Source organism: Leptodactylus fuscus, chromosome 2 (genome assembly GCF_031893055.1).
Source record: "Leptodactylus fuscus isolate aLepFus1 chromosome 2, aLepFus1.hap2, whole genome shotgun sequence".
Classification (NCBI taxonomy): domain Eukaryota; kingdom Metazoa; phylum Chordata; class Amphibia; order Anura; family Leptodactylidae; genus Leptodactylus; species Leptodactylus fuscus.
In genome coordinates, this window is record NC_134266.1 from 121395851 (window position 1) to 121422293 (window position 26443).

General features: G+C 43.6%; 1 protein-coding gene across 1 annotated transcript in view; it reads left to right on the top strand.

Moving 5' to 3' along the window:
• Positions 1-3767: 3767 nt before the first annotated feature.
• The window catches only part of LOC142195075 (uncharacterized), a 61976-nt gene continuing 39300 nt past the window's right edge, over positions 3768-26443 (top strand). Inside the window, exons 1-9 of the mRNA XM_075264591.1 lie at positions 3768-3823; positions 6987-7257; positions 11556-11716; positions 12313-12472; positions 12795-12965; positions 13094-13185; positions 14709-14866; positions 20529-20632; positions 21805-22029. Of these exons, the coding sequence (XP_075120692.1) occupies positions 7081-7257; positions 11556-11716; positions 12313-12472; positions 12795-12965; positions 13094-13185; positions 14709-14866; positions 20529-20632; positions 21805-22029 (1248 nt within the window). The 5' untranslated portion in view covers positions 3768-3823; positions 6987-7080. The remainder of the gene's footprint in view (positions 3824-6986; positions 7258-11555; positions 11717-12312; positions 12473-12794; positions 12966-13093; positions 13186-14708; positions 14867-20528; positions 20633-21804; positions 22030-26443) is intronic.

A 26443-nucleotide genomic window follows, 5' to 3' on the forward strand; every position in this document is an offset into this window, starting at 1 on the left:
TAGGGGGCCATAAGAAAGAAATTGGGGAGGGGGCAACACACAACCAAAGACAGCTGGGTGGGTAATTTTTTTCTATAGTTCGCCTCAGAGAGCAGAAAGACTAGGCTCATCCCTAATGGTAAGTATGTGTTTTCCTAATGTCACCACGGCCATGTCACAGGACATGGTTCAGTTAAACCAGAGCATCCCCTGCTATAAGGGGGACACCAGCCGATGGTCCCTCTTCCCCACTTCATAACTACTATGCATCTACTGCTCACTAGAGATGAGTGAGTAGTGAAATATTCGAGATTCGATACTTGTTTCAAGTAGAGCCTCAATATTCGACTACTCGATTGAATATCGAATCTCATTATAGTCTATGGGAAAAAATGCTTGTTTCAGGTGAAACCACTATTCGACTAAAGGAGAGTCACCAAGTCCATGAGTAGCAGGAGGAGAGTGTTTAGGAGGAGTGCTGTGCAGTTAAAGCACACGGACCCCATAGACTATAACGGGTCTGTGCGCTTTAACTGCACAGCGCTTGCAGTTGCTATCCCGTTCGGGGGTCCTCCTGCGGACTCCTTCCGGACGGGAGGCAAGCGCTAAAGTGAACTTACTCGTCCTACAGAACCAGCATTGATTGGCCGAATGCTATACAGTGTATAGCATTTGGCCAATCAATGCTGGTTCTGCAGCAGGCTCGTCTTTGCTAGTCAAGAGAGCTGGCAGCTTGCGGTTATGCGGGAGCTGACTTTTTCTCATAGGAATGCATTGACCAGCATTGATTGGCTGAATGCTATACAGTGTACAGCATTCGGCCAATCAACGCTGGTTCTGCCGGAGGCTCGTCTGTGACGAGGCGGAGTCTAAGATCGGACTAAATGGAGACTGCTGTGGTCTGATCTTAGACTTCGCCTCGCCACAGATGAGCCTCCGGCAGAACCAGCGTTGATTGGCCGAATGCTGTACACTGTATAGCATTCGGCCAATCAATGCTGGTTCTGAATCGAATCTTTACTGTGAATAGGAGTAGTATTCGAACGAGTACGAGTATTTTGAATACTGTAATATTCTATCGAATACCTACTCGATCAAATAATACTCTCTCATCTCTACTGCTCACTATAGAAGGTACAGAACATCTCCGTCCAGGGTCGGACTGGCCCGCCGGGGAACCGGGGAATCCCCCGGTAGGCCCCGAGCCTTGACTGACAGTGCTCATTTCCTCAATGCAGAAGCACTGGTCAGGGGCCCGATCGGGATGTCAGGGGCTGGTTCGGGCCCCTGTCCAGTGCATTTGCATTGATAAACTGAGTACTGTTAGTGGAAGGGGCCCCAGGCTGCCGGCAGCACTGTAATTAATAAAGAAGCACGGCTGCTGGCAGTTTCCCAGGGCCCCGACACTTACACAGAGGGGCCTCCTGCCAGGGGTATACTTTCCCTATTAATATAGTATACCCCTGGCAGGAGGCCCCTCTGTGTAAGTGTCGGGGCCCTGGGAAACTGCTGGCAGCTTCTTTATTCATACTTGGGGAGCACACCAGGGAAAGCAGCTATCCCTGCAATCTTAGGAAGCGATCTCTCTGCAAGCCCGGACTTTCCCCCCTCCCCCTCCTCTTCAGAGTGAGTCATCACTTACATTGGCCCGTGTGGGGACAGAGGAGTCTGCTACTGCTTCACAAATGTGAGTATAATTTGTTGTTTTTTTTTGGTAAAATGTAATGTTTAATATGTATATGTGTACATTTGTTTAACCCTTAAGTCCTATCATGGTGTCTATCATACACCACTACCTACACATATCATTATGATAGACACCATGATAGTACTTACGGGTTAAAGCATGTGTCTTGTATACTGTGTGAGGACTGTATGTTTGTATACAGGTATGTGTGTGTATATACAGTATGCTATAATAATGTGTGAGTGTATGTATATATGTGAGTATGTGAGTATATATAGCATATATGGTATATGAATGTATATAAATGTGTATATGCTATGCTAATTATATATATATGTGTGTGTGTGTGTGTGTGTGTGTGTGTGTGTATATATGAATGTATATGTATGAGTGTGTAGGTAACTGTTGCAGTTTTTGGAAATCGCAGCACTTATACCTACGGAAACACCTGCAGTGTCCCTATAGGTATAATGGAAGCAGAAAGTCCTCAGAGCAAACCTCTGTGGAGTTTCTGCAAAAAGCACTGCAGGAAAACTGATGTGTTGCCGCCGGGGGGTTTTCCTGCAGCGCTTTTTGGCTGTGGGACGCTGTGTTAGGTCTTATCCTTATAGTGTGATGTACAGTATATTGAGATGTTAAAGAGGACCTTTCACCTCCTGGGGCACATGCGGTTTTATATACCGCTAGAAAGCCGACAGTGCGCTGAATTCAGTGCAGCTTTCCTGTTCTGTGCCCTGGTGAAGAGCTATCGGTCCCGGTCCCGGGTCCCTTCTTCCCAGCAGCGCCTATTGTGCTGTACTATGAGATTGGGGAGGAACGCTCCCTCCCCTCCTGATAATGCTCGTCCATAGACGTGTACTGGGGGGAGGTAGCGTTCCTCACCGCTCAGCGTCATCACTAGGCGGTAAGCAAAGCCCCTTCACACAGTACAGCGCAATAGACGCTATTGTGAGGAAGGGCGTTACTGATTGACTGTCAGAAACGCCCTTCTGACAGTGAAGAGCTATGGTACCGGCACCGATAGCTCTTCACTCGGGGCACAGAACGTGAAAACTGCACTGAATTCAGCACACTGTCGGCTTTCTAGCGGTGTATTAAACCCCATGTGCCCCAAATGGTGAAAGGTCCTCTTTAAGGATTAGGCACAACAGTGAGACGCAGTGTTTTTCATTGAGCTTTTGGTCCCCAGCACCCTGTTATGCTCCTGCCTGTGTCTGTTCAGTCTCATGGCCTTATTTCTGTAAATCCTGTATCTAATTGGTTTCAGTGGTCCCATGAGGTGCAGGACTCCCAGCATGGAGGTGCCGGCACAAGACTAAATGGACAGTGGCGGCGGACAATGGAGCGATGGGGACAGGTGAAGGCACTTTTTATTTATTTTTTATTTTACACCTCCCGCCAGGCACATGGGTTGATCCAATTCCTGGACAAATCTTTAAAGGATTGATCCATCTTTATAATATTGATGGTCTGTCCTTAGGATAGGCCGCCAATATTACATCTGTGATTATACAACAGCCAGGACCTCTGCAGATCAGCTCTTCCAGGACAGTGTGGCTACAGGTAATGGTAACATTTCTAGGAGCCATGCTGATCACTTTCCATACAGTGTGTAGCAGTAGGTTTAGGTAGTATGTTGTTGCACATTGTATAGCAGGTAAGCTGCATGGCTCCCGAGATGGTATTACCTTGAGCGGCCCTGTCTTGGTATCGCTGGTCTGCAGGGTCCTGGTGGTGGGCCCCTAGAAACAATTCCACTGGTGGGCCCTAGACACCCTGTCTCCGTCTTCCTGTAGTCCTGACGTGATGACATAATGTGTCAGACATGCAGGAAGAAATGTCAAAACAGCCTTAGTTACTAGGCACCAAATGGCTGCATTGCCATTCACTGAACTATAGCTGTATGGCAATTGTGCAGCAGCCTCAGCTACTGCCTCAGCGCTTCAGCTACTTATATAGTTGTAGCCGCAATTCGGGGCTTATGCACCAGCGCCACCATGTGGTAAAAAGTAAAATTGCAAGTAGATCTGAAATGTACAATCGCCCTCTGGTGGTAAGAAGGTAAACGGAAAATTGCACAATAATCTTCCGGCCCTGCCTCCTTATTTCTGGGTAGGAAGAGGCAGAATAAGGGAGGTCCGTGTGAAGTAACGTTAGGTATGTGGTTGGTAATGGAGGCTTCTTTGTGTTATCCTCTGGGCCGGAGTTGTGAGTAGTTTCTGTATATGTATATAAGTGTACTCTGCAGCCTGTTCTTCTGTATGAGCACAGTGCACGGAAGGAGGAGCAGCCCCTACCATTACTGTATAGTACAGATACCCAGATATGTTTGGTCAGTGCTGAGAGTAATGTGGTGGTGGGTCTGATCAGAGACCCCGGGTCTGCCCCCCACTCCCCTGCTTCATACCAGGCTGATCCTGCCCAAAATGCAGGCTGTGAGTTTATACCTCTGTATAGGCTGACAGCCTCCTATACACTGCAATGCATTTGTATTGTGGTGTATACTTATTGTATACTGTAACACATCACTGTTTCAAGTCCCCTATTGAGACAAAAAATGTTTAAAAAAAAAAAAAAAAAGTTAAAACGTGGTAAAGAAAATTAATGAATAAAGCCCCCAAAATCCAATTTTTCCGTATAAAAAAGTTTTATTATGTAAATAAAAGAAAAATAAAAAATAAACTACATATTTGGTATCACCGCATCTGTAAAAACCCAAATAGTAAAACTAAAACATAATTTAACCCATACGGCGAGCGACATTCAGAAAAAGTAAATAAAATATAGTCAATAAGTTATAAGCACCCCAAAATTGTGGCAAAGTAAATCTCACCCTACAAAAATCAACCTTCTCATATGGCCACATCGGCAGAAAATAATAGAAATATAGCTTGTACAATGTGAAGACAAAAAAAAACAAAATCACCAAATCATTACAACAAACTGTCTTTTAGAAAGTAAAAAATGTATAAGTTGTGTGCGCATATATCAGGGTACACCCCAGATTTAGAGTTTACGCAGGAAAATACACCAACACTGACCCCTCCATAATACCCTCCTCCTCAAACGTGTCATAGGAGCTAGTGGGAAAATAGCGTGGGATTTGGTGTACCCAATTTACTATGCGCAAACTACATATTCACTTCTGTGAAAGTAATGATTACTACACCCTTTGTTAAAGTATTTGAGGGGTGCAGTTTTCACAGTTTTCAAAATGGAGCCACTTTCTGGTGGATTCCACTTTACTGGCACCTCAGGGACTCTGCAAACAAGACATGGCATCCAAAAACCAAACCTTCTAAGGGCTCGTTCACATCTGTGCCCGGGAGTTCGTTCTGCAGGTTTCCGTTTCCTGCACAAAACAGGGCAGGAGACGGAAACCTGCCGGCATCTTTTCAAACCCATTCATTTGAATGGGATTGAAAAGTGTCCAGCTGTGAGCGCTGGTGATCATTTTATGCTCTCCGTGGCGAAACCGTTTTTTTAAAACCGGACACAGAGTCGGACATGGAGTACTCTGTGTCCGGTTTAAAAAAAAAACGGTTTTGCCGCAGAGAGCATAAAACGCTCACCGGCGCTCACGGCCGGACTTGGCATGACAGGTTTCCGTCTTCTGCATGCAGAAGACGGAAACCTAAGAACGGAATGCCGAACGCTGGTGTGAACCCAATCTGCGCTCGGCATGCCAAACAGAGCTTCTTCTCTTCTGTGCCCTGCTGTGTGTCCGAACCACAGTTTATGCCCACATATATGACATTGTTGTACATGAGATATCCCACTTATTTATCATATATGGGTACAAACTGCTGTTTGGGCACACAGCAGGGTACAGAAAAGAAGCAGCACTATTTGGGTTTTGAAGATGGTTTGATTTTTGGACGTTATGGCCATTTTGCAGAGTACCTAAAATGCCAGTAAAGTGAAATGCCCTTACATATGATCCCATTGTAGAAACTATACCCCTTATGGAATTTATCCCAGGGTACAGTGAACCCCCCAAGAGTTGCATTAAAGAGGTTGTCCAGGGTAAAAAAAAAAAAAACGAACCATTCTCTCCGGTCCCTGATGTTCAGGTTTCCTTCCAAGGAGGTCCATTTTTGCATCTCAGCTGCCTTCTTGCTGTAAAATTTCAGCCCGGTTGTGACGACTCAGTACCTTTCCTGGGGCCGCTGATTAGTCACTTGACCAATGATTGGCCTCAGTGGACCCCTGCAGAGGGTACTTTTGCTGGAAGACAACCACATAGCTGCAGCAATGGACTGCATGTGGGGAGGCGCCAGAGCATTGGGGACAGGTGAGTATGTTTTTTTTTTTTATTCTTTCATCTCCCTTGGCCTTTCGCCTGGACAGCCCCTTTAAAGAGGACCTTTCATGACTTTGGGCACAGGCAGTTCTATATACTGCTGGAAAGCCGACAGTGTGCTGAGTTCAGCGCACCGTCGGCTTTCCCGATCTGTGCCCTGAGTAAAGCGCTATCAGTCCCGGTACCGTAGCGCTTTACAGTCAGAAGGGCGTTTCTGACAGTCTGTCAGGAACGTCCTTCTCCACAGCAGCGCCTATCGGTCTGTACAGTGTGAGCGGGGAGGAACGCCCCCTCCCTCTGCTCACACAGCTCGTCCATAGACGACTATTATCAGGAGTGAGGGGGCGTTCCTCCCCGCACACACTCTACAGCGCGATAGGCGTTGCTAAGGAGAAGGACATACCTGACTTACTGTCAGGAATGCCCTTTTGACTGTAAAGAGCTACGTTATCGGCACTGCTAGCTCTTTACCCAGGGCACAGATCGGGAAAGCCGACAGTGCACTGAATTCAGCGCACTGTCGGCTTTCCAGCAGTATATAGAACTGCCTGTGCCCAAAGTCATCAAAGGTCCTTTTTAATTTACTTTCCAGAAATAATGCACCATCAGTTGCTTTGAAACATCTGGAGAGAAAACTGCTGCTTGAAGGACTTTTCTCTCCACATGTTTTGTGCGGAAACCACACAGACCCCATAGACTATAACAGGTAACCGCTTTTTTATGCGTCTAGGTTTCCGTTCCTTGGCTCCCCAAGCGGACTCCCCGAACGGAAACCTGAATGCAGATGTGAACCGGGCCTGAGACAACTATGTGACGACGTATAACATTTCCCAGCATGGGTCTTATTACTTACAATAGCACATGGGGCCCATTCTAGGTTAACACATTGTGCACGGTGTACACTTAAGGAGATGTTTCTGCTGTATATTCTGATCGTTAGAGATACTCAAGAAGATCTACATGTTCTAATACACAGTCTATGTTTGTAATTAATAAAATCTTTTCCATTTTGTGCAGACGATCACATCAAATTGAACTTCCTGATTTCAGCTCATGATCACTTTTAATAGTGAAATGTTACATTTCCATCTGTTCTGATCCAAACTAAAGTATGGAGTCTATCGCATTGTATGTGGCCAAGGCCAGCATCCTATCTCTAGCCATACTTTTGCTACAACTATCAGTTTGTTTGGGGCAGGATTATCCTTTCATGAACCCCTCATTGCCATGGGATGTACGAGTGAAAGACCTGATTGATCGGCTTAGCCTTGAAGAAATGGTGTTACAGGTAATGGTTTAACATTTCATAGTACAGTAGGATCTATGTGTCTGCTGAGGATAGTTTCCAAGACCAACAGTAGATACCAGGGGGCAAACATAGACGCCAAAGGGCCCCTGTGCAGCTCTAGTAAAGTGGACCTCTTATCGTCTGTCATAAATTAGAATGTACAGATGTAGCAAACTTTATGGGAACAACAGTTGTGTACCATACCACTATTTCAGGGCCCTGACACCAGTTGTGTAGGAAGTCACACGTTTTGTAGTGTATTTGAAAATCTGTAGCATGTAGATATAGTGCACTTAAAGAGGACCTTTCACGTCCTCAAAGATGTGCAGTATTATATACTGCTAGAAATCTGAGAGTGTGCTTTCTCACTATGCATCCTGGCACTGCAGATATTGGTTAGTTTCAGCACCAATATCCCTACACTGTCAGAAGGAAGGACCTTACAGCGTACCATCATCACATATATACTGTAGTTATGAGTTATATACATAAGTCAGTTGTTAGGATCACATCCTCCATCTTTGTATTCTTTTCAGCCATCTTGTAATTTCCTTTCATATAAACTTTATAAGAATGTCTGTTTAGAGTCTAAGAGACCCCTTTAGGGAATAAGGCGTGTGGAATGTTGATGGTTGGGTTATAAATCCTTATCTGTTTGTGGTAAGGGTCTCATCTTTGAAGGTGTGTGTAGAAACAGGTTCTATAACCGGTTGATCGTCAGACCAGCATGTGATCATTATCTCTCTTGCTGTGATTATATACATCTAGAATTAGTGTAAGATGTTGGTTTACACATAAATATTTTAGATTCTTCTTTATGTCATGAGAAAGGTCATCCCAGGTTGGAGTGTAATAATTAGATGGAGATTACAGTAGGCTTTAGCCAAAGGATACAGGCTAAGATTATGTCAGCACTCCACATCCAATCCTGGTATGTTATGTTATAAGTCCAACCTGCTTTTGTCTGTATAAATACTACCTCTCTGTAACAATAAATCAGAATCCATTTTGATACACCACCATCTGTGTCTTTGTGATTCTCCAAGCTAAAGGATGGCTGTAGCCAATCCAGGCCTGTTATTTAATTTGAAACTACAACAACATAAGCTCTGGGGGTCTTGTGCCCCTAACACAGTATTTATACATAGATAAAAGAGATATGGCAAATAGGTATTAGATTAGGTATTAGACAAGTATATACTGTAGATAGATACTATAAATAGATATATACGGGAGAGAGAATGACAAGAGGTAGATGGGCTAGATGTACCTTCTGCCAGCTATTGCCCATGATATTCTTCCTGTATTGTGAGAAGAAACAATACATAGTTGGGACATGTCAGATTCCTCCTGCCTGGGTACTACAGGAGCCAGTTACGTAAACAGTTCTGCAGATTGGATATCCTTCAGGGCCCTGTGCAGTTGCTGCATAAGATAAGATAAAATAATCCTTTTAATAGTCCCACCATGGGGAAATTCAGTGAGTTACAGCAGCATAGATAATAAAGTAATATTACAACAAAAAAAAAACACATACAGAGCTCAGAATAGCAGAGAGTAGGAGTCATAGAAACTAAAAAGAAAAACTTCAGGATCATTTAGTTCTCTGTGCAGAGTGATCTTTGCTTAGCCTGATGTTGATTATACAGCCTGACCGCGGTTGGGAGGAAGGACCTCCGATAGCGCTCCTTCTTACACTTGGGGTGAAGCAGTCGGTCACTGACAGTCCTGAAAAGTGCTGTCACGGTATGTCCGCCCCTGCCTGAAATCAAAAACACTGTACAGAAAGTAGGAAAGTTTAAAGAGGTTTTCCAAATTATTATTTTTCAACTGCTTAATAACATTGTTGAAGAGGCCCTGAACATAGAAAAACCCTTTACTGACATACACTCACCGGCCACTTTATTAGGTACACCATGCTAGTAACGGGTTGGACCTCCTTTTGCCTTCAGAACTGCCTCAATTCTTCGTGGCATAGATTCAACAAGGTGCTGGAAGCATTCCTCAGAGATTTTGGTCCATATTGACATGATGGCATCACACAGTTGCCGCAGATTTGTCGGCTGCACATCCATGATGCGAATCTCCCGTTCCACCACATCCCAAAGATGCTCTATTGGATTGAGATCTGGTGACTGTGGAGGCCATTGGAGTACAGTGAACTCATTGTCATGTTCAAGAAACCAGTCTGAGATGATTCCAGCTTTATGACATGGCATTGCATTATCCTGCTGAAAGTAGCCATCAGATGTTGGGTACATTGTGGTCATAAAGGGATGGACATGGTCAGCAACAATACTCAGGTAGGCTTTGGCGTTGCAATGATGCTCAATTGGTACCAAGGGGCCCAAAGAATGCCAAGAAAATATTCCCCACACCATGACACCACCACCACCAGCCTGAACCGTTGATACAAGGCAGGATGGATCCATGATTTCATGTTGTTGACGCCAAATTCTGACCCTACCATCCGAATGTCGCAGCAGAAATCGAGACTCATCAGACCAGGCAACATTTTTCCAATCTTCAATTGTCCAATTTCGATGAGCTTGTGCAAATTGTAGCCTCAGTTTCCTGTTCTTAGCTGAAAGGAGTGGCACCCGGTGTGGTCTTCTGCTGCTGTAGCCCATCTGCCTCAAAGTTTGACGAACTGCGCGTTCAGAGATGCTCTTCTGGCTACCTTGGTTGTAACGGGTGGCTATTTGAGTCACCGTTGCCTTTCTATCAGCTCGAACCAGTCTGGCCATTCTCCTCTGACCTCTGGCATCAACAACGCATTTCCGCCCACAGAACTGCCGCTCACTGGATGTTTTTTCTTTTTCGGACCATTCTCTGTAAACCCTAGAGATGGTTGTGCGTGAAAATCCCAGTAGATCATCAGTTTCTGAAATACTCAGACCAGCCCTTCTGGCACCAACAACCATGCCACGTTCAAAGGCACTCAAATCACCTTTCTTCCCCATACTGATGCTCGGTTTGAACTGCAGGAGATTGTCTTGACCATGTCTACATGCCTAAATGCACTGAGTTGCCGCCATGTGATTGGCTGATTAGAAATTAAGTGTTAACGAGCAGTTGGACAGGTGTACCTAATAAAGTGGCCGGTGAGTGTATATCTTTCTAGTCTTCTGTTTCCAGGCCCACAACTCTTTGTGTCTGGTGACCACTGTAGGCCTCAATAGTGACCCTATTACAACACTTGTGCGCTGTTTGTAAAGCGGTGTCGGCTGTGATTGGCTGCAGAGGTCTTCTAGAACAAGCAGAACGTCACTGCTGACATTGCTCAGGTGACCTGTTAACCAAAGACTGAACCTGCCACCTGGGCAGACTGGGTACAGAAGACTGGGGAGGGATAAGTAAGGCTGAAGCTCCACATTGTGAAAATGCAGTGTTATACAGTACCTGCAAAGTAAAGGGATTCTGGCTACTCCCATTCACACACACTACAGAAAAAAATTGTATATATGAGACCTATATTAGGATAAATAATATAAAATATGTTGGATAACTTCATGCTTATAATTTAATAACCTTAGCAAGTATCACAGGAAGGGTAAATTTATTTTAAATAGAACTGCCCACGTAATAATGCTGAAACTCCCCACATAGAAAGCCCATTAATATATATAAAGTTATGAGCTTTCTGTATGTTGATACTCATAAAATGCTGATGGAAGAGCGAGGGGTTATGCAAACATTTTAGTCTGTGTGTTCTTTAAGCTCCTTTCCTGGAGCAACATAGCCGAGATAGCCCTGTGCCAGGGAGATATGCTTGGTGGCAGAGGTTGCTGACCCTTGGATTAGAAGTCCCCAGTAGCTAATAAGCAGAGAATGGAACAGGAAGCAGACAGCTCCATTCTCTATGTAGTGGCGGAACAGAGTCACTGCAGAGTCAAATGAAAGAGAGCTAATCAGCAATTCCTGGTTTGGCTGTTACATCGAAAACAGACCTGGTCGCCTCCTGTGAATAGCTAATTGGTGGGGGTTCTGAGTGTCAGACCCCTACAGATCTTTAATGACCTCTTCCTTTAATCTACTCGACCATGAATAAGTAAGATTGCAGTCACTGAAACAGAACATACAAGGGGTTTACTGCATATACATTGTGTAGGTTTTTATTTTCAGCATATTTTGTTTTCTGCCAGTTAGTCCTATTGGCACCTGTGAGTTACAGCTGAACTGGAAGCATTCTGTAGATTTTTTGCCATATCTTTTTCTGTCATCATAGAGACTGTACTTGATCTAATTGTTTAGAATGTTGCAGGTACAATCATTTTAATAGATTTGATTCATCACAGATGGCAAGGGGTGGTGCATTGAAGAATGGCCCTGCTCCTCCTATCCCTCATTTGGGTATCAAGCCCTATAACTGGAACACAGAATGTTTGAGGGGAGATGCTCAAGCACCAGGTTACGCCACTTCTTACCCTCAGGCTTTGGGTCTGGCTGCATCATTCAGGTATTCTATATGTATAAAGATTAAGGGCTAGTTCACACGTGGGCAAAGGGGAGGTTTTTGACAGCGGAATTCGCTTCAAAAACCTCTCCTTTAACATGGTGGTCTATGTAGACCACTAGCTTTTTTTTTCCTCCTAGCGTTTTCCGCCTGAAGAAGCGACATGACCTTTCTTCAGGCGGAAAACGCCTGAAGAATTGCATAGAAGTGAATGGGAGGCGAAAACCGCGCGGTAAAAAACCGCGCGGTTTTTTGCACACAAAACCGCGCGGTTCTTTGCAAAAAACCGCGCGGTTTTCGCCTGCAGTTTCTATAGCACATATAGGAAAAAAAAACCCTAGCGAAAACCGCTAGCGAAAACCGCGTCAAAAACCTCGTCAAAAACCGCGTGGAATGCAAAAAACAGCGTCAAAAAAACTCCTCGAGGTTTTTTACCTCGCACAAATAAGCTAGGCGGTTTTCACGTGTGAACTGACCCTAAGTCTATATATTGTTCTTACTTTCTACATGACTCTATTTGTCATTATTATTCTACTCATATCTTTTAATTTTTGGATGTGATTTTTGACTTATGCCCAATATTGAACTGTTATTTGCAGCCCTGAATTGATATTAAAAGTGGCTAATGCCACAGCCACTGAAGTCCGAGCCAAGCACAACTACTTCATGTCAGTCGGGAACTATGATGACCACACTGGACTCAGCTGCTTCAGTCCTGTGATAAACATTATGCGACATCCTCTGTGGGGCAGGAATCAGGTAGGGAAGCATAAAGTAATATATTTTTCTGCTAAAATACTGCTTAGGCTGCATGCACATCTGCACCAAAGGCTGTGACGAAGACTTTTAGACTCCTTTCCAGTTTCTATTAAATAACATATACCTTGGTGGAAAATGATGGACCCCTTTATAAGCCAGTGGGGTCCGTCAGGCAGTTCTGGAGTCTATCATGCTGGCACAGCATTGGCACTGGCAGAGGAGCCAAGAACATAAAAGTGTGTTAGAATTAATGGTGAGAAATCAAGCATATGACTGTTTTAGCAATGTACATTTTTAGGTACATCTTATGTTTCATTCGCAGGAAACGTATGGTGAAGATCCTTACCTAAGTGGACTTCTAGCCACAGCTTTTGTAAAAGGACTGCAGGGAGACCACCCTCGTTATATCAAAGCCAATGCCGGCTGCAAACACTATGATGTCCATGGTGGGCCCGAAAATATCCCTGTTTCCAGGTTCAGCTTTGATGCCAAGGTCTGTAACTATTTTTTTATATGAGACTTTACCTTAAAAATCCATCTGCAAAAAACAATGTATGAACTTATTCTTAGGCTCATCATCTGTGTTCAGCGTTGGCTGCTCATACTTTGTTTTCCCTGCAGGTGGAGGAGAGAGATTTGCGAATGACATTTTTACCACAATTTCAGGCGTGTGTTGAAGCTGGGACCTATAGCATTATGTGCAGTTATAACAGGCTGGTATCCAAACACAAGCAGAATATTCATTTGGTTTTTAGGGTGTATTTTCATCTGCTATGTAACTATTCTTTATCAAAATGTGAATCCTTTTAAAAGCCTATAATCCTAACATGGGTTTTAAATCTGCATTGTAGAGGATCTGTCACCAAGTAGAAAATGCTCAATAACATACAGTGCCTCATTTGATGCTCGCTGTTCCCCTGGACAATTTGTTGTTTTTCTTTTTAAAATTTGTCCACCTATTCAAAAGATATGGCGCCGGAAGATTATATGTAAACTAGACCTGATTCTCCATTAAGGCTAAGACCCAACGGGCCGTATCCGCAGCACTAAAGCGCTGCAGGAAGAACCGCTGCGTGATCACATCGCGGTTCTTTCCACAGCGCTTTTAAGAGAAAGTTCACAGAGTTTTCCTCTGCGGACTTTCTCTTAACATTATATCTACAGGAAAGCCACCAGCGTTTCCGTAGATATAATTGACATGCTGCGATTTTTAAAGCCGCAACGGCTTTGCAAATTGCAGCGTGTCCGCGCTGCGATCTTTTCCGCAAAGTGGGGATGGAATTCGCATAAATCCCATCCACTTTGTCTGCACTGTACAACGCCACGATTTTTCCCACAGCGTCTCCGCTGTGGGCAAATCGCGCTGTTTCCGGTCCATGGGGCCCCAGCCTAAGGAGACGCTGCGGGAAAAATTGCGGCATTGTACAGTGCAGGCAAAGTGGATGGGTTTCATGCGAATCCCAGCCCCACTTTGTGGAAAAGATCGCAGCGCGGACACGCTGCGATTTGCAAAGCCGTTGCAGCTTTGCAAATCGCAGCATGTCAATTATATCTGTGGAAACGCCAGTAGCTTTCCCGTAGATATATTGTAAAGAGAAAGTCCGCAGAGGAAAACTCTGAACTTTCTCTTAAAAGCGCTGTGGAAAGAACCGCATTGCGTTCACGGAATCTTTTTTTTTTTCTCATAGAAAAACATAAGGTTACAGCCAACTTAGAGAGTCAGAGCTAGTTTACATATAATCTTCCCGGGACCTTATCTTTTAAATGGGTAGATGCATTAACCCCTCCCCCCAAAAAAAACACAAAAAACACCCTTTGATTGCCCATTGTTATATGTTTATGATTTCTACTGTTTCACATATGTGTTTGTCCCTTTTACCTTTCCTACTTTGACAGTGTTCTATTTTGTATGTTACTTATTGAAAAACGTTAACACTTTCTATTTGGTGACAGATCCTCATTTAATGAACTGATAAATCATTTGCAGAAATGCAAATCCTGGTCAGAAATGTAAGAGTCAGCCTCAGATTTTGCATTGTATGAATGTGTCCCTAGCTTTTGTATCTCACTATATTTGTGATTACCATCTGTATTTCTGAGAAGATTGGTAACATGGATAACTCGGCCTTGGCTTGATTTTCTTATAGTATAATTCAGAACTGGCATCGCTATGATTACATTCAGTATCTTATGTATCATTGACTACTTTATCAATTCAATTTCTATGTGTTTCCAGGGTGAATGGAATTCCCGCTTGTGCCAATAAAAAGCTGCTAACGGACATCCTGCGCTCAGAATGGGGTTTTAAAGGTTATGTTGTAAGTGATGAAGGTGCCATTGAATTTATAATGTCAGCTCACAAGTACACCAGAAGCTATCTGGATACAGCTATTGGTAAGTCCTCTAAACTGTCATAACTACCTGTAAGGCAGCCCCAGATGTGAGCATTCTTTAGTGGAGGCCAAATGACTACAATTACCTATTAAAATAGATGTATATTTGTGTACACAGATGTGATGACTGCAGCCATAGTAGAGTTTGAAGTGACTGGAAAATAAAACAAAACTGCAAGAATTTGCTAGGGCTGGTTTGGGTTTCCTGAGCATTGGGTAATTGAATATGGTGTGATATAATGGTTTAATCCAAAGGGGCTCAGGCATCGGAAAATGAAGAGAAATTTGAGGCAGACATCTGCCTCGGATTCATCTTCATTGTCTACTTCCCAACACCCTATCATGGTTTTCCACTGCTGATTAAACTTAGTTTGTGTCTATAACTGTACTACCGTTAATGTTTGTTGCTGGCATCCTATGATGGATGAAAGCACTGGATTGTAATTATAGTAGTGTAGACATCCCCTAAATAAGTGGAGTGTCAAAAATCACAGAACATCACTGATACTTTATGTCACAATGGAAAATCAGAAAATCACTGATTACCATATTTATAATTTGAAGGAAGTGGTGTACCTAGGTAATGATGGGGCTCTTAAAAGGTACTGTGGCTTGTTTGATATCAAGTTTTTTGGTGACAGACTTGATTCTCTCATTAGCACAGCCCCTCTCCAAACTGGCGTATACTGCCCAGAAAGCAAAATGCAAGGAAATGTAAGCATGCTTTGGATATAAACTAAGTAACAAAGTACCATATTTTTCGGACTATAAGACGCACTTAGGTTTTAGAGGAGGAAAATAGGGAAAAAAAATTTTGAAGCAAAAACTGGTAAAATATTTAATGTATGGGAGTTGTAGTTTTGCAACAGCTGCAAGGCCACATTGACAGGTGACCCTGCAGCTGTACGGGGATGCATAGAGTGTTTTTTTTTGCGGGTCCAGAAGTACTTTTTAGTTATACCATTTTGGGGAATATCTATTGCTTAGATCACCTTTTATTGAAAAAAAACCCGGTGGTTTATGATATATGATTTTCTACTTTTATATATATATATTCTAGGGACAGGAGGTGATTTAGAACTTTTATTTATTTCATATTTTTATTATATATTTTTAAAGCTTTTTTTTTTTTTTTTTTTTTTACTATTTTATTCCCCCCCCCGGGGCTTGAACCTGCGGTCACTTGATTGCAAGTCCCACAGACGGCAATACAACTGTATTGCCGTCTATGGGACATTCTGTCTATTAGTATTACGGCTGGTCATAGACCCAGCCGCAATACTAATATATAGCAGTGACAGGCCTGGGAGCCTCATTAGGCTCCCGGTTGTCACCCGAACAGGTCGGCTCCTGTGATATCGCCGCGCAGGAGCCGGCCTGCAACTTTACAGGTACGGGGCCGGTGGGGACCGGCCCCGGGGGAGAAGGGGCCGCTGATACTGACCCGGCATCCGCTGTACTAGAGAGGCGGATGCCGGGGAGGGATAGACGCCGGGGCCTGAGACATCGCTGCCCTGCCCTGCATGAAGCCAGCGGCGGGGGGACGGAGGAGCGGAATAGCAGCATCACTCCTCCCGCTGCTGGCTTCATGCAGGGCAGAGGAGCGCAGCGATGTCGCAGGCCCCGGCACCTGTAATGGCGTCTATCACTTGCCGGCTTCCGCCTCTCTAGTACAGCGGATGCCAGGCGCCACATTCGGCCTATAAGACGCACCCTTCTTTTCCCCCCAAATTTGGGGGAAAAAAAGTGCGTCTTATAGTCCGAAAAATACGGTATATACTAAGTAACAAAAGCCAAAAATGAAGGCAGACTAGATGGACCAAGTGTACCTTTACTACTGTAAAGCTGCTAAGGTTCCATATTACCCAGCTTTTGTGGAATGGGGAGGCTGGAGAACAAAGGGCAGAGAGAGCTAGAAAATCTAGTTGCCTAGTGAAGAGAGCGATAGTTGCAGAGAGAACCCAAGGGGGTTAAGCAATCAGCAAGGCTTTCCGAACTAAACCGATTGCAAACTACACAGAGGAGCACAATAGGTGACTTAGGCTGTATTCACACTGAGTAACGCTGGCGTTTTTTGTGCTTATTTTTGCACATAACGCTGCGTAGCGCCGCGTTAACGCCGCATTAACGCCGGGCAACGCCACCGCAAAATAGCACGGCTTTAACGCGGCGTAGACGCGGCGTTAACGCGGCGCTATGTGCAAAAATAAGCACAAAAAACGCCAGCGTTACGCAGTGTGAATACAGCCTTATAGAGAAAGATCAGCTCTGTGGGACATCAGGCAAGAAATCCTGAAAGGTGGAGAGGGCTAGGAACAGGCCCATAAGGTAGCTAAAGGAAAAAGACTGTTTTTCAGCACCACACCGGAACAGAAGACTTCTTGTTTGAAATTAAAACATAACTTTTAATGAAAAGTTAAAAACCATCATGTGTCCATAGTTAACCTTCCTTACTCATGGCATCACAAACGCACTACTTTCATAATGGGAAGAGAGGACTGACATGTATCCTGAGTCTGGGGAAAGGGACCAAGGAACAAACTTCAACCAGACAGAACTCTAATGGTCCAATCCTTTGACTTAAAGAGGACCTTTCATCAGATTGGGCACAGTCAGTTCCATATACTGCTGGAAAGCTGACAGTGCGCTGAATTCAGCGCACTATTGGCTTTCCCGATCTGTGCCCCGGGTAAAGCGCTATTGGTCCCGGTACCGTAGCTCTTTACAGTCAGAAGGGCGTTCCTGACACTCTGTCAGGGACGTCCTTCTGCACAGCAGCACTTATCGCGCTGCACAGTGTGAGCAAGGAAGAACGCCCCCTCCCTCTGCTCACACAGCTCGTCCATAGACCAGTATTATCAGGAGGGGAGGGGGGAGTTCCTCCCCGCTCACACTGTGCAGCGCAATAGGCGCTGCTGGGCAGAAGGACATTCCTGACAGACTGTCAGGAACGCCCTTCTGACTGTAAAGCGCTACTGTGCCGGGACCGATAGCGCTTTACCCAGGGCACAGATCGGGAAAGCCAACTGGCTCAGGGAACACAGGAAGAAGATGACTAAACAAAGCAGGTCAATTCAGATAAAGTTCTGGTGCAATTGCCTGTCCAGACCACTGAAACGTTGATCTATGAGAAAAGATTAGGTGATGGAGACCCCAGCAATATCTGAATTTGCAAGCCTTGGTTCACAAGACCAGTGCTCTTGAGCTATGGTCAGTCAGTTGTAGGTCATGAAGGCTTGCAATATCAAAAGGGAGAGAAAAACCTGTCAAAAAAGATACTCGAAAGCTCCCTAGGGTAGCCTAGACAGCCAGCAGGAGCCAGGAACAGATGGCTCACTTTTAGGCAGCCTAATGAATATACAGAATTACTGAGCAAGAAGTGTAAAGGAGGACCCTTTCACCAATTTACTTATTTTTTTTATCCTCTCCTCGCGCTTTTCTCAAATGTGGCTACAAGTGTCAGTCCAGGAGTGTCTGCAGGTTGGAAGTTAGACATTCATCCATATGCCACGTTATCGCTCCACAGAGGAGGAGTTTAGCAAGGTTCCAAACAAGGTCAGTGCTGTGCTGTTGTAAGGAAAGAGAGCCACCACAAAAAATGGTGAAAGTTTTGGCCTCATGCAAAGGGAGTCCCATACAGCCTGCATGGAATCCTGCATAGAAGGTAGATAGTTTGCTCACACTCAGGGTTCCCTAGGTAAACAAGCTAGCATTTCTTTGTCAGAAGTCTTGTGAGGAAGTGGGAATCCTCTCCAGGGAACTGTATTTTGCCCTAGCTACAAAGATGGAGGAAACAGAAGGACTTTATCAGAGCTCCAACTTTGTAGCAGGGGCGAAAGGCGGCTGCAGCAGATATGAAGCTATTCTGCGATGAGGGGATGGCAGAGAAGCAGCCCCCCTGCTTCATGTAAAAGATAACTGGCTGAACCGCTAGGACCCCATTGCTGCATGCCATTGTGCCTGACACTGAGGAACATTATTGCTCTGAAAGAGGAACTAAGTAGACCAAGATATTAGGCCAGTCACACCTGTAGTGGGAGAAACGTCTTAGTCCCACTAGCGTGTAAGGTACTGCAAAGTTAGTGAAGGTTCCAGAAACACTGGATCACAGTGAATCGATTATCCCAGTGAGTTGTTCCGTGACTCCAGTTCCAAGGTGAAAAATATGTTATTGCTGAGCCCAGGGCCAAGGACCAATAATTTAATGTGCTTGTAGGAAGAATCAGGCTGAATATGGGAGAGAGGCATGATGTAATGAGTCTGGAGTCAGAAATTTCAGCCAACTTGAGCTTGTGGAAAAGATGGGGGATGATACTGTAGCAAGGAAAGGGTTGTAGTGGGAGTACAGACAGGCGGAACACCATCCGTTATATCAGTGCTTCTCAAAGTGGGCGATAACTCCCCCTTGTGGGCACCAGTGGCCTACAGGGGGGAGGTAAAGGGCCCAGAGAAAATTGGAGGGTGTTGAAGCGGTTTAGGGATGTGATGGCTGATTTGTGTTTTTCTAATATTTTAAACTAAAATCAAAACCTACCTACTACACTACATCGATTTATTATTATTATTATTATTATTATCATTATCGAGTAAAGTTAAGCCTGAAATTAAGAAACTTGAGATTAGTTTTAAAATTGAAATTGAAATGTTTGTTTTAATTTGAATAAAAGTTCTTCTATATATTATTTATTAAGTTGCTTTTTTTGGCTCTCATTAGAACAGTCTCATTTAAAATGTAAGTTTGAACTCAGAAACAGGATAAGACTCATATGGCCGCTATAATTAAAGAAATGATTGTGATCATGATTTTTAAGATGTGATAAAGTTAAAAATTTTAGGGGGTGCTAGAAAAGAATTGATTCTTAAATTGGGCATTAGACTAAATAAGTCTGAGAACCTCTGCGTTAGATCAAGCCTGATGTACACAGGTCGGAGCGGTAAGGGTAAGCCCCCTTAACCCACAAAAAAGCCTGTATTGAACTTGTCAATAGCTTATGCTCTGACCAGAGCCGGTTTTAGACAAAATGGGGCCCTGGGCAAAATTAAAAGCGTGGCCCCAAATCCTGACATACCAACCACGCCATTGTATTTAGTCATTTCAGAAGTCAGGGCTGCACTTCTGAAATGCAGTGACTGCATTTTTTTTTCAGTTGAGTTCCCCTATCGTACCCTGTCTTCTATATAGTCATCTATATCAGAGCAGGGACTTTGTTCCTTGCTCTGACAAAGATGTACATAGTATCAGTGTGCATAGTATGCCAATACCCTTGTTATTAGGGCTGCCTCGATCCAGGTGACTAGACCAAACGTCTGGTGCTGTGGATCCCAGGGCCCCTTAGGAGATGGGGGCCCTGTGCATTTGCCCAGTTTGCCCCCCTTCCTTCTTTCCCAACGCTGGGTCTGGCTCTCACAGAGAAGGTGGGGGGGGGGGGGGGTGAAACTCTCCCTACTGGCAGGCCTGAACTGCAGGGAAGAAGTGGAGGGATACCCTAGCTACCTGGCTCCAATGATATAAATGAGTTGTGCCTGTAAGACAGATGTTACAGTGTTCTCATTTTAGTATAACTATTGGACTCTATTTTAGTGGTTTAGTAGTTTACTGGCTTTTTATATAAAAATATAAAGTTCATCTCATCAATTCTTTTTTTTTTTTTTTTTGCCTTTAGCGTCAGTCAATTCTGGTTGCAATTTGGAGCTTGCTATCAATCTGCTAGACAATGTTTTCATGAAAATAAAAGATGCTGTGAATTTGGGAAACATCACACTTGAGGTAAAGAATGACATAAAGGACAATCATGAAAATGAAGCACAGCTTGGGCTAAGTTCACATCTGCTACGCCGCAGAAACCGCCTGAAATCCTGTGCGGGACTTTTCTCTCCGCCGGTTTCAGTATTGATGCGGAGGACACTTGGTGGATCACATTATAGTTAAAGGAGTCTGCCGGTGTCTGTGTGTAACTGTTTAAACGGCTCTCCGTCACTGGGGGCCTTAAACATTATAAACCATTAAGGTGTATAAGACCATACATAGCATCCAGTCACTACCTATATCTTGCAGTCATTCATGACAGATAAAATACATTTTTTTTATTGTAAAAAGTTATCATTTTACAAAATATGACCACTAGTGATCTATCATTTAAGCCTATTGTGCATCACAAGAGGTACTATGGGAGATGCCGCCTTATTGTGTGTCTAACAGATCATGCATATTCTATTAGGAATTCTGGGAAATGAATATGCAAATGAGCCCTCCTAGATGTAAAAAGAAAAATTCACCCTAAAACCTCCTTTAGGAAGGTGGCTTCCTATAAATCAATGCCTGGTTTTCTAGACACTTTGCAAATAAAACCGTACCAGAACTTCTCTTCTAAAAGGAAGTGAAACCCAACCGCAAACAACTTTTTTTGGGTTATCTCCCCTATCTGTGTAAAGCAGGGCACTGATGTGACTGGGTTAAACAGAAACGTTACGAAGTCTCCTCATGGAGACGTTGCCTTTGCAGGCCACCATACAGTTTATAGAGATTGTGCATACTCTGATAGGAATTCTGGGATGTGGGATATGTAAATAAGTGCAATTTATTTGTATCTATGTAACAGATGGTCTGAACCTTTTAATATCTCTGGCATATTTCTGAAGGTCCCATATACAAGAAGATACATTTATACCAGTTTTCTGCAATGAGTTATGTTATGATGAGCCATGACCCAAGCCATGATGTGCACACTTTTCACAAAAGTGGTGAGCAGGTCGGAAAATAGCGGCATATTTTTGGTGCATTTTTTTTGACACAAACAGTGTGTGCCAAAAATATGCCACTTTTTATCATTAGTTTAGTAAATTTTCTCTATTGTCTTTGCTCTTCAGAAACTTTGTAACATTTCTTGTTGATTATAGATGTTAGAAGGTAGACATTAACCGATCTATACAATTTTATAGACCGTGAAAGAACGTCTGTATCCACTGTTCTATACTCGAATGCGGTTGGGAGAATTTGATCCTCCAGAAATGAATCCCTACAGCTCTTTAGACCTGAGTTCTGTTCAAAGTCAAGAGCACAGAGACCTTGCTCTGGAGGCTGCTATTAAGAGCTTTGTGCTCCTGAAGAACCTGGGGGACACTTTGCCCATGGACTTGCAGAGCATTAAAGGGAAGAAGTTTGGGGTAAGAATTCCTCTCTCTCTGCATTTTTTGACAGTATGGGTAACAGATATTAGTCTACCATTCATTATTTGAATACTGTATTCAAGAGTTTCGGGGGGGTTTTTTGAAACTCAGGGTGGCTTTAAAGGGGGTATTCCCATCTCAACGATCTTACCTATACTGCTAGCTTAAAGAGGACCTTTCACCATTTTGCCCACAGGCAGTTCTATATACTGCCGGAAAGCTGGAGCGTTCCTCCCGGCTCTCACAGCACAGTGCGATTGGCTGTGCTGTGAAGAAGGACGTCTCTGACTGAGTGTCAGAAACGCCCTTCTGACCATAGAAGAGCTACGGTACCGGGACCGTAAGCTCTTCACACTGGGCCCACATTGGGAAAGCCGACAGTGTGCTGAACTCCATCATAGTCTATGGGGTACGCGGGTTTCCTGAAGGTAACCCCTTTTTAATGCTTATAGGTTTCCGTTCGGGATTCCCCAAGCGCACTTCCCGAACGGAAACCCAAACGTAGATGTGAACCAGGCCTTATGTACATCTGTTGTTTGACTTCTTTGCCTTTGTGGATTGGATGGGTTGTTCTGGTGAGAATTTCATGTCAATGGCACCTTTAAAATTATATTTTCTTAGAAAATTGGTGATGTGTTCAATATGTATTTCACCCACTAATATTTATATTGTGAGAAGGTGACAGGTAGAGTACTAGAGTCCAGATATACCAGCCCCAGGTTTCTGACATATGTGTGGTCTAGGCTGGATCTGGAGGAGGCCTCAGCCCAGGTGTAGATCCTTGGCTCAATACTAGGCCAGAAAAAGTCTGTAGCTCCTGCATTCCAGTGCAGTTCCATGAGGTGAAAGGAGGTGTATGGTTCTGTCCTATAACTCTGAGTCCAGTGAGACAATATTGCTCGTTTTGGTTGTGTGACTGGAAGTAAGCCACATATATACTTAGATTATCCACTCTGTTTAGTTAGTTGCTCAGACGAGTAGGTATTTATTTTGTTTCTGTCGAAGTTAAGGCTGTATATTGTTTTGTTTATTTTGTGCCTGAAGTGAAAGGGTTATTTATAGAGATGAGCGAACAGTGTTCTATCGAACTCATGTTCGATCGGATATTAGGCTGTTCGGCATGTTCGAATCGAATCGAACACCGCGTGGTAAAGTGCGCCATTACTCGATTCCCCTCCCACCTTCCCTGGCGCCTTTTTTGCTCCAATAACAGCGCAGGGTAGGTGGGACAGGAACTACGACACCGGTGACGTTGAGAAAAGTAGGCAAAACCCATTGGCTGCCGAAAACATGTGACCTCTAATTTAAAAGAACAGCGCCGCCCAGGTTCGCGTCATTCTGAGCTTGCAATTCACCGAGGACGGAGGTTTCCGTCCAGCTAGCTAGGGCTTAGATTCTGGGTAGGCAGGGACAGGCTAGGATAGGAAGGAGAAGACAACCACAACAGCTCTTGTAAGAGCTAAATTCCAGGGAGAAGCTTGTCAGTGTAACGTGGCACTGACGGGCTCAATCGCCGCAACCCAGCTTTCCCAGGATCCTGAATGGAATACACTGTCAGTGTATTCCCGTATACCCGATATATACCCCGATACCCGTTCCAACGGTGTGCCCCCCCACCTTCACCCCAGAAATACCCTGCAAGTCCCCTAGCAATAGAATTGGGGCTATATACACCCACAATTTTTACTACTGGTATACAGTGCCATTGTCTGACTGGGAATTCAAAGAATATATTGGGAATACAAATACCCTCATTTCTTGCTACTGCCATATAGTGCCAGTGTCTGACTGGGAATTCAAAGAATATATTGGGGTTACGTGCACCCACAATTTTTACTACTGGTATACAGTGCCATTGTCTGACTGGGAATTCAAAGAATATATTGGGAATACAAATACCCTCATTTCTTGCTACTGCCATATAGTGCCAGTGTCTGACTGGGAATTCAAAGAATATATTGGGGTTACGTGCACCCACAATTTTTACTACTGGTATACAGTGCCATTGTCTGACTGGGAATTCAAAGAATATATTGGGGTTATAAATACCCTCATTTCTTGCTACTGCCATATAGTGCCAGTGTCTGACTGGGAATTCAAAGAATATATTGGGGTTACGTGCACCCACAATTTTTACTACTGGTATACAGTGCCATTGTCTGACTGGGAATTCAAAGAATATATTGGGAATACAAATACCCTCATTTCTTGCTACTGCCATATAGTGCCAGTGTCTGACTGGGAATTCAAAGAATATATTGGGGTTACGTGCACCCACAATTTTTACTACTGGTACACAGTGCCATTGTCTGACTGGGAATTCAAAGAATATATTGGGAATACAAATACCCTCATTTCTTGCTACTGCCATATAGTGCCAGTTTCTGACTGGTAATTCAAAGAATATATTGGGGTTACGTGCACCCACAATTTTTACTACTGGTATACAGTGCCATTGTCTGACTGGGAATTCAAAGAATATATTGGGAATACAAATACCCTCATTTCTTGCTACTGCCATATAGTGCCAGTGTCTGACTGGGAATTCAAAGAATATATTGGGGTTACGTGCACCCACAATTTTTACTACTGGTATACAGTGCCATTGTCTGACTGGGAATTCAAAGAATATATTGGGAATACAAATACCCTCATTTCTTGCTACTGCCATATAGTGCCAGTGTCTGACTGGGAATTCAAAGAATATATTGGGGTTACGTGCACCCACAATTTTTACTACTGGTATACAGTGCCATTGTCTGACTGGGAATTCAAAGAATATATTGGGAATACAAATACCCTCATTTCTTGCTACTGCCATATAGTGCCAGTGTCTGACTGGGAATTCAAAGAATATATTGGGGTTACGTGCACCCACAATTTTTACTACTGGTATACAGTGCCATTGTCTGACTGGGAATTCAAAGAATATATTGGGAATACAAATACCCTCATTTCTTGCTACTGCCATATAGTGCCAGTGTCTGACTGGGAATTCAAAGAATATATTGGGGTTACGTGCACCCACAATTTTTACTACTGGTATACAGTGCCATTGTCTGACTGGGAATTCAAAGAATATATTGGGAATACAAATACTCTCATTTCTTGCTACTGCCATATAGTGCCAGTGTCTGACTGGGAATTCAAAGAATATATTGGGGTTACGTGCACCCACAATTTTTACTACTGGTATACAGTGCCATTGTCTGACTGGGAATTCAAAGAATATATTGGGAATACAAATACCCTCATTTCTTGCTACTGCCATATAGTGCCAGTGTCTGACTGGTAATTCAAAGAATATATTGGGGTTACGTGCACCCACAATTTTTACTACTGGTATACAGTGCCATTGTCTGACTGGGAATTCAAAGAATATATTGGGAATACAAATACCCTCATTTCTTGCTACTGCCATATAGTGCCAGTGTCTGACTGGGAATTCAAAGAATATATTGGGGTTACGTGCACCCACAATTTTTACTACTGGTATACAGTGCCATTGTCTGACTGGGAATTCAAAGAATATATTGGGAATACAAATACCCTCATTTCTTGCTACTGCCATATAGTGCCAGTGTCTGACTGGGAATTCAAAGAATATATTGGGGTTACGTGCACCCACAATTTTTACTACTGGTATACAGTGCCATTGTCTGACTGGGAATTCAAAGAATATATTGGGAATACAAATACCCTCATTTCTTGCTACTGCCATATAGTGCCAGTTTCTGACTGGTAATTCAAAGAATATATTGGGGTTACGTGCACCCACAATTTTTACTACTGGTATACAGTGCCATTGTCTGACTGGGAATTCAAAGAATATATTGGGGTTATAAATACCCTCATTTCTTGCTACTGCCATATAGTGCCAGTGTCTGACTGGGAATTCAAAGAATATATTGGGGTTACGTGCACCCACAATTTTTACTACTGGTATACAGTGCCATTGTCTGACTGGGAATTCAAAGAATATATTGGGAATACAAATACCCTCATTTCTTGCTACTGCCATATAGTGCCAGTGTCTGACTGGGAATTCAAAGAATATATTGGGGTTACGTGCACCCACAATTTTTACTACTGGTATACAGTGCCATTGTCTGACTGGGAATTCAAAGAATATATTGGGAATACAAATACCCTCATTTCTTGCTACTGCCATATAGTGCCAGTGTCTGACTGGGAATTCAAAGAATATATTGGGGTTACGTGCACCCACAATTTTTACTACTGGTATACAGTGCCATTGTCTGACTGGGAATTCAAAGAATATATTGGGGTTATAAATACCCTCATTTCTTGCTACTGCCATATAGTGCCAGTGTCTGACTGGGAATTCAAAGAATATATTGGGGTTACGTGCACCCACAATTTTTACTACTGGTATACAGTGCCATTGTCT